The sequence below is a fragment of the Bacillus rossius genome, chromosome 1 (genome assembly GCF_032445375.1).
Source record: "Bacillus rossius redtenbacheri isolate Brsri chromosome 1, Brsri_v3, whole genome shotgun sequence".
In the NCBI taxonomy this organism is placed as follows: domain Eukaryota; kingdom Metazoa; phylum Arthropoda; class Insecta; order Phasmatodea; family Bacillidae; genus Bacillus; species Bacillus rossius.
In genome coordinates this window covers 371192632-371206988 of record NC_086330.1, presented here as the reverse complement: position 1 = coordinate 371206988, position 14357 = coordinate 371192632, and the positions used below count along the sequence as shown (strand labels likewise).

At 41.3% G+C, this 14357-nt stretch overlaps 1 protein-coding gene across 1 annotated transcript in view; it reads right to left on the bottom strand.

Annotated features, from left to right (window-relative positions):
* Positions 1-14357, bottom strand: part of LOC134528458 (forkhead box protein K1) — a 57288-nt gene that overhangs the window by 25303 nt on the left and 17628 nt on the right. Inside the window, exons 3-8 of the mRNA XM_063362082.1 lie at positions 13959-14132; positions 10108-10249; positions 9469-9615; positions 6817-7007; positions 4221-4354; positions 419-550 (exon numbers count right to left, since the gene is read on the bottom strand). Coding sequence (XP_063218152.1) covers positions 419-550; positions 4221-4354; positions 6817-7007; positions 9469-9615; positions 10108-10249; positions 13959-14132 — 920 coding nt within the window. The remainder of the gene's footprint in view (positions 1-418; positions 551-4220; positions 4355-6816; positions 7008-9468; positions 9616-10107; positions 10250-13958; positions 14133-14357) is intronic.

Genomic DNA, 14357 nt, shown 5'->3' with positions numbered 1-14357 from the left:
AATTTAAAATAATAATTTGTTTAAATATAATCACGAACAACTAGTTAAAAAGCTCATCTCAACCTGTTTGATATTATAGAAGATTTTCTCGCACAGTGGTTGGCCGGTTCTTGCACGCTCGGCTCAGGCGGAACGTGACAATTTTTTGTGCGTGCAGCCAGCGTTCATCGATTTAAAGTACAAATTGTATCTTTTCCTATATCTCTGATACCTAGGCAGTTACTTTGGTAGCGGCCTATATCCGATACCAGTATCAGTTATCGGAACAGCCCTAAAGATATGTTCTATTAATGTGGACACCTTACAAATGTGTAAAAAAAAATTAGGTGTTACGTTTCTTACTTTCCAGGAAAAGAGAAAAAAAACAGATGAAATTTCCCGGGCAGACCTCGCCAGGACAACGGTAGCACGGACTCACCTTCGCACGCCACCTCCCCCCCCACGCCGTTGGTGACGACGGTGATCTGCTGGGCCGGCAGCATGATGCGGGACTTGCCGACCAGCGCCACCTGGGGGTGCTGCCCCACCAGCCCGCTCACGAAGGTCACCCCTGCGCACACGCACGCATGCGCTCGTTCCGAACACTGCGGTCCCGTCCTCCTCACGCACACCACGAGAACAAGGCTCATGCCTGAAGTCATCACATGATTCCCAGTGGACAGCAACATGTTCACATTTGCTTTTATAATAACTTTGCAGCACGTTTCACCAAGAATTGTTTAATTTTGAATCATGCAAACAATTTCGTATTTTAAATCGTAAAGAGACAAATAAACTTAATACATATAAAACTGATTAACTCATAAACAGAAGCAAACTTTTCTGTAAATAATATTATTTGCTGTTTTTGTCATAAAAAATTAATTTCACTATAAAAAAAAATCACATACCTATATTAACTCACATTCATAAGTTAGTAACACTATGTGACATTTTAAATTTTTTGGAATGATGTTTTTAGACTGTAAGGTGATTTTAGAAGTATTTTTTTTTTATTCTGAAGTCAAATATGATTTTCCTTTTTCTGTATCATGTAAGGTTTTTATACAATTCAATTTTGAGTTTTTTTTCAAGAGGCCTGAACAAGCGTTTTCAGATGCTAAATTGCACATAACTTCTTTAATACTTTGTTTATAATGACGATTGTGGCACATAATTGAGATAACAATGTAAATGAATTATTAAAACTGAAACCATTAAAAAAATTGTTACATTGCAAGAGAGAAAATTGCTGAAAACTCAAATTTAAGTTGGTTTTCACCAATTTTCTCTCTTGTAGCGTAATATTTTTGAACGGTTTCCCTTTTCATCGTCTACGCTGATTTCACTTCAAGATCTCTCTGACACGGGTTGAAACTTCTGTTCCTCGATTGTCTTCTTTCAGCAGTGCCATCTCTTTTAAGCATGAAACAGTAGTCCATCATCTTTATATCACACCTTCCCTGGTATCTCTTTTCCATGTCCTTTACATCCTGGTGAAAACATTCTCCTTGTTCTTCACTGAGATCGCCGAGATTCGCAAGGAAAAAATTAATATGTGAATGTAAGAAGTTAAGTTTCACACTCACGTTACATCCTAAATTCACGAATTCCTCCAACATTTCTTTAAACATGCTTATATACTCTGGATGATTTTTATTACCAAAAAGGTTGGCCACATCTTCTTTAAAAGAAACCCAGGCCTTTTTTTCTACAGGATTCATTGTATTTTCGAACATACTGTCTCATTAATTTTCTGATCTGCTGTCCCACAAAGACGCCTTCTTTCAGTTTATCATAAGATATTTTCAGAAATTTCATTACAAAATACTTAGACAAGCAGCCACCTTCTTTTAGAAGTGCTTTAGTGAACAGCTTCATTAATCCGAGTTTAATGTGAAGAGGAGATATTAGTACCTTGCTGTGTTGAACCAGTGGAACATTTATTATGTTCTGTGAACCGGGTTGTAGGGTTTTTCTTTTGGGCCAGTCTGTCTGCTTCCTGTGTTTGTCTTTGGCTCTGCTGTTCCATTCACAGATACAACACGTCATTTTTGTGTAGCCAGATTGTAGACCACGTAGCATACCAACCACTTTTAAATCACCACAAATTGTCCAAGAATGATTTTCATATTTCACACATTTTAGCAGAATTTTGAGATTTTCATGTGTTTCCTTGAGATGCACTGAATGTGCAGTGACTACTATTGGATTTGAGTCTATAAATAACCTCTACTCACTTGGATTGTGACGTTAAAGAAATTCAATAAACCCTCAATATCATAACAATAAACCAGTCTCTCTTCTTCTTTAAAGAATTTTATTAATTCCTTCTCTAGAGTCCTATACCAAGAGAACAAAACTCCTGGTAGTAAAAGATTTTTTGCTTTCAATCTTGATCCAAGCTATTGAGCAGCATTCCTTGTCAGATACAAGTTACAAGTTGAATCGTTAAGTTCATTTTGAGTGAATAATTTTGGCGCAGAATTTTCTTCGGACTTGTAATCATCAGCATTATCACATTCATTTTCTAAAATGCTCTGCTGTAGCACTTTTTCGAGAACGGGAAGTGGAAATGGGATAGAAAGAGATTCACAATATATAACTGGTTGTATGGCCTAAAGAATGTTCGGATATTGTATGTCCTTTGTTTTTGCGTTATGACCTTGAACTGTACAATCATTAGAATTACCAATTTAAAATGTAGCTAACAACCTCACCATCCAAAAAGTGCTATGAAGAAGCATTTCGATGTTAGTTAACTTTTTCTTTTATTTCTTGAAACCTAGATTTGGATTAAAGGGGTGGACTAAGCCACTCTTTGAGATTCAGATTCGAGAACATTGGGATTTGACCCATCACTATGACTGGATTTGATATTTGTTTGCATTTTAAGAAATTTTCCTACTGATAAAACATGCTACAGTGGAGTCCCGCTAATCTGAAATAATTTGGTCAAGACCTGTTCAGATTACCATATTTTAGGATTAGCAGAATAATAGCTGTAATGCAACAGCATGTAGTAAAAAGGTTTCACAAGCATTAAGTCATGGTGTAACACAGCCTATAACACTTTAAAAAGTAAAAAATCACTTACCGTGTTTTATCGCATAATCGTCTCACATTTTATACTAAAATCAAGTTTGAAAAATAGGGGTGCGACATTTATGCGGATTTTTTTTTTGTTAAGTAAAGTTATTCATAAAAACAAAACCCATTCATGGAAAGTACGTTTATTTAAAAAGTAGTTTATACGTCAAACAATTTAAATTAAAAAGTGATGCAACAAAAACCTTTCTTCAACTTAAAATGGAAAAACAAAATCTGTGACCCAAATGCGAGCCTGAACTAACGTACAACTATCGTCGTAGTAGACACGTACCACAAAAGAGTGCGGGCCATCAAATGTAGTTAACTCAGCACTCCACAGAAAGCGCGCGTTGCATGCAAACCGCGAGATATCGATATTCGACTACATGTGCGCGCTCTTTACAGGAAGCAACTTAACCAAACATGAATGATGCCAACTAGCGCTGGCTACATTTTTGTAAGTGGTACACCGTGGCGACGCAAACCAACAGATAAAGGTTTATAACATTTAAAAACATTGTTAAAAGAAAATACACACATCAGACAACTTCATATTTCTTATTAATCAAATCGGTAAGTGGCAATGTCAGAATAAATATTAGATTTCTGCTTTAAAACATATTGTTTTATACGGAAAAAAATACCCACATAAAGCGAACGGAATCTAATAGCGGGACCAAAAACATCATGAAATGTTTATGCGAGAGGTTTTTTTTAATCCAAAATTTGGGGCCCTGACATGCAGGTGCGACGATTATGCAACAAAAGACATGTTGGTGATTGGGTCCAGTGCTGTGATCAGGATTTTGCTCGGGGGGGGAGGGTCAGGCAGAAGGCTAGGGCCTTTCCGGGGGGCCTGGGGGGTATTCCATACCCCCCCAGCTAGGCGGGGGGGTCCGGTGGTCCTCCCCCGGGAAATTTTTGAAAAATACGTGTTCAATATTGCTGATTTAGGCTATCTAAAAATACTGTTTAATTAAACATTTATGCTTGTGTCATTGGATTAATTTTAATATCATACTAAATATTTATTTTTTTCATTTTATGAATTTAATATTAAAATATTTTTAGCCCTGGGAGGGGGGGGGGGGGGGGGGGTTCCGGTCCCGCCCCCTAGGCACGCCCCCGGGGCGGGTGGCCGGGGGGGTTACCGTGGTGCGGCGGGGAGACGGTGGCGGGCGGGGCCTCCACGTACTGCTCGGGGGCCGGGGAGCCCTCGCGCGACAGAGACTCCGGCGTGATGAGGCCGCTCATGCCCACGTGGCTGGGCGAGGCCGGCGCGCTCCTGCAACACGGCGCGCCCCGGCTCAGCCACGGCCATCCCCTGCCCGTGCGACGTCCCACACTTCAGCTCAAATACAATCATTTTTTTTCATGTACCACATTGACCCAAAAATAATCCTGCTGATTTTTTACCAAAAAAAAAAAAAAAAAATGCTGAAACTAACTGTAGGGATCACATTACAACAGAAAACTTGTACTACCTTGCCAGAGGAAAACAGCCGAGTTGAAAAACTACACGCTCCGCCACTTGTGCCACTTTGGAGCGGGGCTTCCTGAACGTCTGCACGGGCGTGACAGACGAGAGATGCGGGATAAAGGAGGGGGTGCAAACACTGGGTTCTCTCTGCTTATCTTCACTAGGGCTGTTGGGGAAGGCAACCCCCCCATCTATCACCCTCACAGACAACCACCAACCACTGGATATCTCCACCGGATACATAACCACATTCTTTGCTTTCTGAACAGCAGCTGCTGCTTTTGAACTAGTCATAAAACACAATTAATTTTTCCAACTGCGGATTGGTGTTTCAAAAGAAAGCCCGGTAAATCACTCAACAGACAAAAGAGGCAACGGAAAACGTCTAGTAAATATGGAATAAATTAAATAATTTAAAAAAATTTCAAGTGGCATGTACTTTGATTGCGATTTTCACTCTATAGTCTTTTTCAAAAAGTTTGGGGTTGCACTATATTCAGTTTCACACTATTTTTCAGGTAAATACAGTATACAGTAGAATCCCGCCGATGCAACCCCCCTCTGATGCGTCCATTCCGTTTATACGACCGTTTTTTGAGAAACCATGAAAAATTTGAGCAGAGAAAGTCGAAAATTTGAGTAAAATCGGCTGAAAAACAAGTCTGTTACACTTTGTTGGGCGCTATGTATTCACGTTTATCTTGGCGAGCGCTGTACTGCAATCAGGCAGGCATACAAAAGATGGCTAAAAATAGATACCACCCCTCTAGACTGCCCACGCTATACAGTACCAGTAAACTGCGCGCATCACCTGATAGCATCTACGTGCGCGTATATTGCTGTCCCGGTCCCGTGCCTTTGTCTTGCGACTGGTTAGTGTGATGTGATCTTGCCAGCTGAATCTCAGGTGTCACTGGCCACACAAAGCTGTGTTCACTGAGTTAACGACGTCGCCAGGTGTTTGGTTCTCTGCTATTTTTCTATAACATCGCTGACTTCGCACATGCGCAGCTAAACAAAAAAAAAAGTGTGGAATTATGCTATACACCTTGGACTTGCATACCCCGAACAATGGGTTCCAATAAATACTCACACTAAGTGAACTCGCGTCACGCGAGTTCGGCTATGCTAGCCGGCTGGTGGTTATTTTCGTTCAAAACGTGGCGAAGGAACTTGTGTGGATCAGGTAGAAAACATTCGGCTATAAACGAAAGATATAAGAACAATGCTATCCTGAAATGCTGCGACATGTTTGGAGTAGATAATCACAGCGACAGACCGACAGGATGGTGTCAGCGATGTTTATTTTGACAGCTCAAGCAATTATCTTTTCCACGGCCCTTCACAGCGTAAAAAAAAAAAAAAAAAAAAACCCACACACACACACACACACATAATATTGGAATGCAGACGGAAAAGTAGCTATGCAGTAAAATAAATATATTTACGGCCCTGCTAAATTTTTCTATTCGATAAAATTTGTGGTATTAGTGATTTTTCAGCAGAAACTGCTGTGTGACTAATAAACAAATTGTATCATAATAACTTAGAAAGTATTTATTAACGGCGAAGGACAGTCGTATAAGCCCATAAAAATATTTATATTACCGAGAATGGACTGTACAACCTGGCTTTTGACGCACGCGGTGTGCGAGGGGAGGAGGATGCTGACAGTTTCTCACGCAGAAGGTTGAAATAAGGGAGGGAATGTGTTGAAATGTTAGTTGGAAAAAAAAAAAAAAAAGGGGGGGGGGGGGTAATGTTTTTACATGGTTTGTGGCTCTGGGAGGGATGAGCCTTGAAGAATTAGCAGGGGATGGGAGAGGTAAGCGTCGCGTCACGTCACGTATGACGTCAAGCCGCCGCTACCGCCAGCCTGGCCGGACGAGTTTCTTACGCTCTCGCAGAAGCTACCACAGCGGCTTTTCGTGAGGGCGGGTAAGATAACATGACAGCTGAGACGTCTTTTCGTGCGATAGTGGATGCGCCGAGCTCGGCTAAACACTGCCCAAGCGGCATTCACACGATGTATCCGACGATGCGGTGACACCCAGAATTCTCTATTGCGACCATTCCGTTTATAAGTCCGTTTTTCCGGGAACCGTGAGGGGTCGCATCAGCGGGATTCTACTGTATATATTTTTTGGTGAAATCATCCCAAGTTGTACGTATCATGAACTCACTGGTAGCATGAGCCACAATACTGCCAGTCTGCTAGTGACAGCTACGAGGCTGCAGGACAGGGGGACTGGGGGGACGGGACTTGCCTGGAGGACAGGCCGAAGGGCGTGCGGAAGCAGGGCACGCCCCGCTGGCGGCGCCGCCGGAACGCCTGCTCTATCAGCTTGCCCTCAGACTGCGGGTCGATGCGCCAGAACGAGCCCTTGCCCGGCTCCTCCTGCGACCGCGGCACCTTGATGAAGTAGCGGTTCAGGGACAGGTTGTGTCTGATCGAGTTCTGAAACACACCGGCGCGGCTCCCATGACCAGTGCACCGCCCACAACCGACACTAACTTCTGGAACATGAGGTGCACATGTGCAACGTCTTTTGATACAACCACCAACCGATAGGTGATTGTTAATCTTACTAAAAACGACAACATTTAATCCTATTTAGCGCAACGTTGTAGCGTTGGAAGCCCTTACCTTTTTAACCTATGAAACATTGGCATAAACACTTAATTTTATAATATATTTTGATCATTTTCAGTACTTGTTTAGGTTTTTGGTTCCAATGTAAATACGTAATGGCTGATCGAATGTTTCAGAAATGGTCATATTTTAGCAATGTGATGTTATGCTCTTATTTCTCATTCGTTCATATTTTTGAGTATGCCTGTTTATTTACTTAATTTAAATTTTAAATGCAGCTAAAAGTCATTATTACCTGTTTGGATGGTTGGTTAAGTTTTCAGGTGTAGTTGTATATTTCTTTATTGTTTTGCTATCGATTGTCTGAAAGCATGATGATGCAATGTGATGGAAAATTACATCAGTGTTAGAGAGAGAAAGAGAGAGGCAGGTGTGCCCTGATATATGAGAGAAAGAGAGACAGGAACGGTAGTTCCCCGCCGAGCGTGGGAACTCTAGGACAATAGTATCATAAAAATTGGCAAGAGAGAGAGAAGTTATATGCACGCAGAATTTTTTTACGTCTTGTAACTTGTGCTTTGATTGAATGATTTTGGAAAGTGTTTTTTAAGCCTGTATGTGACTGGTTGTGTGGAGTCATGTGACCTCCTTTGTGAATGGAGATAGTCATGTTGTGATTGTGGTACTGAATAGTCACGGTTGGGCAATGGCTCAAAATTATATAATTATGTAGTTGAAAAGTAAATTTTGCAGCTGCGGTGAGGGCAGCGCTGATTGTTAAATATTTTTGGACTTTTTATCTAGAATTCATTGACTGCAGTTTTTGGTGTTAAGTCCATAATGAGGCAAATGTGAGTAGTTTCATCAAGTTTGAAAAACTTTGGTTTGTAAAAGTTTGTGTGAAATCACAGGATTTAATAGCAGTAATAAATAATCTTTTTGTCTGACATTTTGGTACCATTTTAAAGTAAATTGTTTTCTTGAAGCAACAAACCTTGTTTTTGGAAGTTTTGTGTACAATCTGGAACCGCGTTACGGTCGAAAGATGGCGCCCTTTGTGAATTTTTGGCAAAGGAAAATAAAAAGCAGTAAAATTCAGTCATTATTCTCCAGAGACTTTATTTTCATCATGAATCGTTTAGCGCAATGTTCCTATGAAACATGAACAGTATTTTCAAACCCAAAAAATTCTAAAAGTGATTTGCATGTATGTGCAATTCAAATATTGAGCAAGCTGGGAGGTCTGGGTTGTAACAACATGTGTATCATAGGATTGAGATTAACTAACATTATTTATACATACCAACATGAGAAATAAATATTCATAGGTGGCAATCTTTTAGGTGACAAGACATAAACTTGCACTTTACTTGCTTTTTCCCCTTCAGACTTTTAGGCATTTGAAAGTAAGGAACACACCCTGATTCATTCGCCGTATTCTTTTCTATGCAAGTTGGTTATCCTGCAACCAATCATTGTGTTTATATTTTTTACCATTTGTTGACCAAAAAATATACTTGTACGGAATCTCAAAGAAAAAAAAAATAATATTATGCTAGTTAACGACATTAAAGTATGTATATTTTTATGATTTTACTTTATTCTGCGTATGAGGTTACTTTGATTTTTTTTTGGTACGTGATCCCAGGTTGAAATATGTTTTTGTGAGCAATTTTTAAGATTAATAATTATAACCTACTCTCACTTTTCATTTAATTAATGTCACAATATTTAGTAGGCTTTGTTTATATCGTGCCAGAGACAAACTGAAAGAAAAGAGTTCGCACGTGAGCGAAATGGTTTTCTTTACAATGTGCGAACTCTTTTCTTTCAGTTTGTCTTTGGCGCGATGTAAACAAAGCCTACTAAATGTTGTGAAATTATATAAATTGACAAAAATCTTATTTTGCAAATTAAATAATCGCATAATCTTATCAAATTAGTGTATTGTCATTGGTCCTCGATAAATCTACAAAGTTTGAATGAAATCTGGCCGTTTAAAGTGGGTCAAAATCGCACCCAAAGGAGTCGGTCACAAACATACAAAAAAACAAACAAACATACAGGTGAAGCTAATATAAAGCGTGTAAAAACCTCTGCCTCTTTTCAGGTTAACACAGTATTTTACATTCCTGTGTTGCACATTAAGGAACTCAAATTTAATATTGTAATTATTTAAATGTTTTCGCAGGCCGTCTAGGCACTGCAACTGCCTCGAGCTACTGTCTCATTATGTTGTCTATGATTAAAAAGTTTATTTCTGCCGTTCATAACTACAGTTACTAAAATTGCAATTTCACAAAATAAGAGTCACGGGCGCACGTACCTGCCAGCCCTTGTCGGCAGTGCGGTAGTACGGGTAGTTCTTGGTGATGTACGAGTAGATGCCGCTGAGCGTCAACTGCTTGTCCTGGGCCGACGCTATGGCCTGTACGATCAGCTGCGCGTACGAGTACGGAGGCTTGGAGTCGTCCTACACACCAGCAAACACAAAACACTTTGCAGCTTCTGTTTTCGCTTAATAAATTTTTTTTTCTTTACTCAAATATGGCAACTTTAGATTATCTTTGTACAAAATAATTTTTTCGTGTACACAACATGTAGAAACCAAAAGCTGTCGATATCATATTACTTCACATTTAACGGAGGCTTGGAGTCGTCCTACACACCAGCAAGCACAAAACACTTTGCAGCTTCTGTTTTCGCTCAAATTTTTTTTTTTTTTACTCAAATACAGCAACTTTAGATTATTTTTGTATAAAATAATTTTTTTTTGTGTACACAACATGTAGAAAACTAAAAGCTGTCAATATCATATTACCTACTTCACATTTCACCCTTAAAACCGAATAAAAAATGTTTTCCAATAATACTGCTGGTAGAAATTAAACCTACAATGTTAATAATATATTGGAATCACTAGCCGCGATGTTGATGTGCTTTGCTGGAGGCAAGAGCGACGCACCTTGGGCGGGCTGTAGGGCTCGGACACGGGCGGAGGACAGGTGGTGCCGTTGGTGCCCGCCGCCGGGTGGAGGCGCTTGTTGCTGGTGTCTGGCTGGTGGTTGTCCGCGCTCTGCTCCATCTGGGTGACCAGCGCCCCGTGGCTGCAAGCACGCCCGCCTCAGTGCGCACTCTCGCCACTCACAGTGTGCACCCTCACCACCCACGACTCCACTCACAGTGCGCACTCTCACCACTCACAGTGCGCACTATCGCCACTCACGTCTCCACTCACAGTGCGCACTCTCGCCACTCACTGTGCGCACTCTCGCCACTCACGTCTCCACTCACAGTGCGCACTCTCGCCACTCACAGTGCGCACCCTCACCACCCACGACTCCACTCACAGTGCGCACTCTCGCCACTCACTGTGCGCACTCTCGCCACTCACGTCTCCACTCACAGTGCGCACTCTCGCCACTCACTGTGCGCACTCTCGCCACTCACGTCTCCACTCACAGTGCGCACTCTCGCCACTCACAGTGCGCACCCTCACCACCCACGACTCCACTCACAGTGCGCACTCTCACCACTCACGTCTCCACTCACAGTGCGCACTCTCAACACTCACAGTGCGCACTCTCGCCACTCACATCTCCACTCACAGTGCGCACTCTCGCCACTCACTGTGCACACTCTCGCCACTCACGTCTTCACTCACAGTGCGCACTCTCACCACTCACGTCTACACTCACAGTGCGCACTCTCACCACTCACATCTCCTCTCACAGTGCGCACTCTCACCACTACCGTCTCCACTCACAGTGCGCACTCTCGCCACTCACATCTCCACTCACAGTGCGCACTCTCACCACTCACGTCTACACTCACGGTGTGCACTCTCACCACTCACGTCTCCACTCACAGTGCGCACTCTCACCACTCACGTCTCCACTCACAGTGCGCACTCTCACCACTCACATCTCTACTCACAGTGCGCACTCTTACCACTCACGTCTCCACTCACAGTGCACACTCTCACCACTCAGTGCGCACTCTCACCACTCACGTCTCCACTCACAGTACGCACTCTCGCCACTCACGTCTCCACTCACAGTGCGCACTCTCACCACTCATTTCTCCACTCACAGGCTGACTGCCACGCACTGTCTACATTCGTCACATCCGAGCTAATTACTACACACAAGCACAACACATTTTTAATTGCAAGTTGATATTAAAATAAATGCTTCTTTTCATTTAGTAATTCACGTCTCATTAACTTTATTTTACTAGCACAGTAATCAGTTAAAAATTATAAATTATTTCACAAATTAATTCCAACATTTGTAATCCACAAAACTCAAAGGTTATTAATAGGAACTAGGGGCATTCTATGTCACATCATCCAGGGGTGTCCACCCCACCATCTCAGATTTGGATGAAAATTGGCACACGGTATCTTCAGACAAATATAAGAACCCATATTTTTCAATTTTTTGAATTATAGCTCTATCTTGGAATTTAAAGCCCTTCTAAGTTTCCCTCTGTTAATGTGGACAAGTCAAGTGATACATCTTGCTTCTACTTACATTTGTAACAACAGTTATTAATGTAGAATTGTGAAATTCACCATGTTTATTCAGAATTTTACATCGATTTCAAATATCACTCATAAAATGTAATTAAATGCCCAGATTTACATGCAATTTATGTTAAAAGTGGAAACAAATGAATTACCAAAATTTTTAAAAAACATCTGTTTGGTAATCTTATTATAACTTTTTTTCTCTTAAACTTTACAATCTCGGGCTAGGTCCCATTAAAAAGAGAACCAAATTTGTTACAAAATGGTGAAATAAACCCTCACCCCACCTAAAGAAATGTTTTGGTGGATAGTACTTTTGTTAACTGTACATATATACAGTACATAAGTTTATATAAATAAAATAAAATGACAATTACAGTAAATGTTAAGCCTGCAAGCTGTGCTCATGAAAATTAATTTTTTTTACAAAACCTGTGTCACTTGATGTTGTACATACCTGAAGCAGCCTACTTTAAGTTCTTTTCAATGTAATCTATGAAGAAGCTGATTCCATTTTGACGATTTTGATGTATTTTTTCTCTCGCTCATGGAGGTCAGTTTATAATGAACCCTTCTAACCTGAGTCTCAAGTTCTAGAACATCAACAGTGCAAAGAATGTTGACTAATGGCACCTAGCTTGAATCTTCCTGGCCATAATTATGATGTTCTGGCCAGTAAAAAAGTTTAGCTGGCCAGGGAGGATGCATAAACTTAATCATTGCATCTTCATCTTTTTCAAGCACTAAACAAATATAACATTTATCATAAACTGAACACACATACAAATTGTTTTTAATTTTTAGTTTTAGATAGTGGGATGAACTAGTGCAAGGATCTTGTTCCAGGCACAGTTGTGAATTCTGAGAAATGCTTGTTAAGCTTTTCAGGATTTTTCTAAATTCATGGCACTTAAAAGAAGGATTGGATTCTGGTGTATTGAGCAAATACAGACCGGATGTGTTCTGGTGACCAACTGTGACAAACCATTTCGGCAGCAGCTCACAGGTTACAGAAAATACTACTTACCACAAGGAAATTTCTCTCTGTATGATGTGTGTAGTTCTTTAAGATTGCAGAGTATTAGGCACTTTGGTTCATAAACATTTTTGTGTACACGAACCTTATCTTTGGCACCTGGCATTAGTCTGCTGTTTTCATCTGCTTGATAAAAATTGGTAACTTTTTCAACAACGCCAGCAGAAATTTTTCGACCTTGCAAAGACTCAGGATATGAAAGAATTTCTTTTTCTTTCACCAACTGGCTAGATTTTCTTGCTATGTACTCGGAAACATTGAATTCTGTTGAAATTTTTTTTCGTGACCAGGAATTAGGTGCAACTGATGAATGTGTAACGTCTCCCTTATCGATGTTGCATATTTAAATTTTTCTTTTATCTGACTGATTAGAAAATTATGTCACTTGCATTCCTGGTAATAACTGACTCTTCAGGTAAGTCTTCATCAGTACTTCCTTCAGACTGGAATTCATCTTCTTTTAGTCATCTTTTAGTTACATGTATTTGCATTTGTAACACATATAATTAGTTCTACGTTATATTTTTTAATGAATGTGGTAATATGTATAATAAAGTACACAAAGTGCAGTTTTGCAAGGTTGTTTCATCAAATAAGAGCAAACAGAGATCACAAACTAGCAAAACACTCAAAACATACAAATAAAACCCAAGTAAAGAGTGGGAATTGAGATGGTGAAGAGAATGATGGAATGACAGCAAGGAAAAGCAAAACATCAGATCAGTGGCTCAAGTTACAAACAAGACGAGAAGTCTAGATTATAAACTTAAGCCACATTCACAGCAAAAAAAAAAAAAAAAACATGCAAGCAGGAACGAGAACTGGTAGGAAAAGAAAGATGTGTAGTCAAAGAAAGCATTACAAGTAAGATGAGAAGAAAAGTAATCTCATTGGCTGGAAGGTGTACGAGGAAAGAACACGGAGGAGAGGTCGGTGGAGAGATGCACAGACAGGATGCACGGATCGAAGCACAGGAGAAGAGAGGTGGTTCAAGGTAACATCACGGAGAGGTTAGTGGCCAGAGGCACAGACAGGATGCACGGATTGAAGCACAGAACACAGGCAGTCGTAGGTAACATAACGGAGGAGAGGTTGGTGGAGAGATGCACAGACAGGATCCACAGGTCAAAGAGAAGACAGGCGATAGCAGGAAGACATCACGGAGGAGAGGTCGGTGGCCAGAAGCACGGATGGAAGCACGGGAGAAGACAGGCGGTCGCAGGAAGACAGGGGAAGCTGCGCAGCATACCTGTCGTCCTGGCAGCTGGATGTCGTCACCGTGATGGTGTTGACGACAGAGTGCGGACCACCCCCAGCACCGCTCGCCACGGCCGCAGCATATGCCGCTACCATCTGCAGGTCCGTGCTCACATTGCGGCGGCTGTGGCCGCTTCGGGGGCTAGCCGGGCACGAGTTGGCAGCGCTGCCGACAACACAGCCCGCTGTAGCCATGAACCTCACTGCCAGCACGTGCGTTCTCAACCCTACCGCCAGCCTACCAGACACTGAGCTGCAGCCGACCAAATTCCATCATCCATCCTCCAATGATTTGGAATACGAACCAGAATTAAATTGCCTAGCAAGAAACTAGCCATAATGACTACTCTGTACCAGCAGCAGTAATCTTTCAAAGACCAACTAGACAACT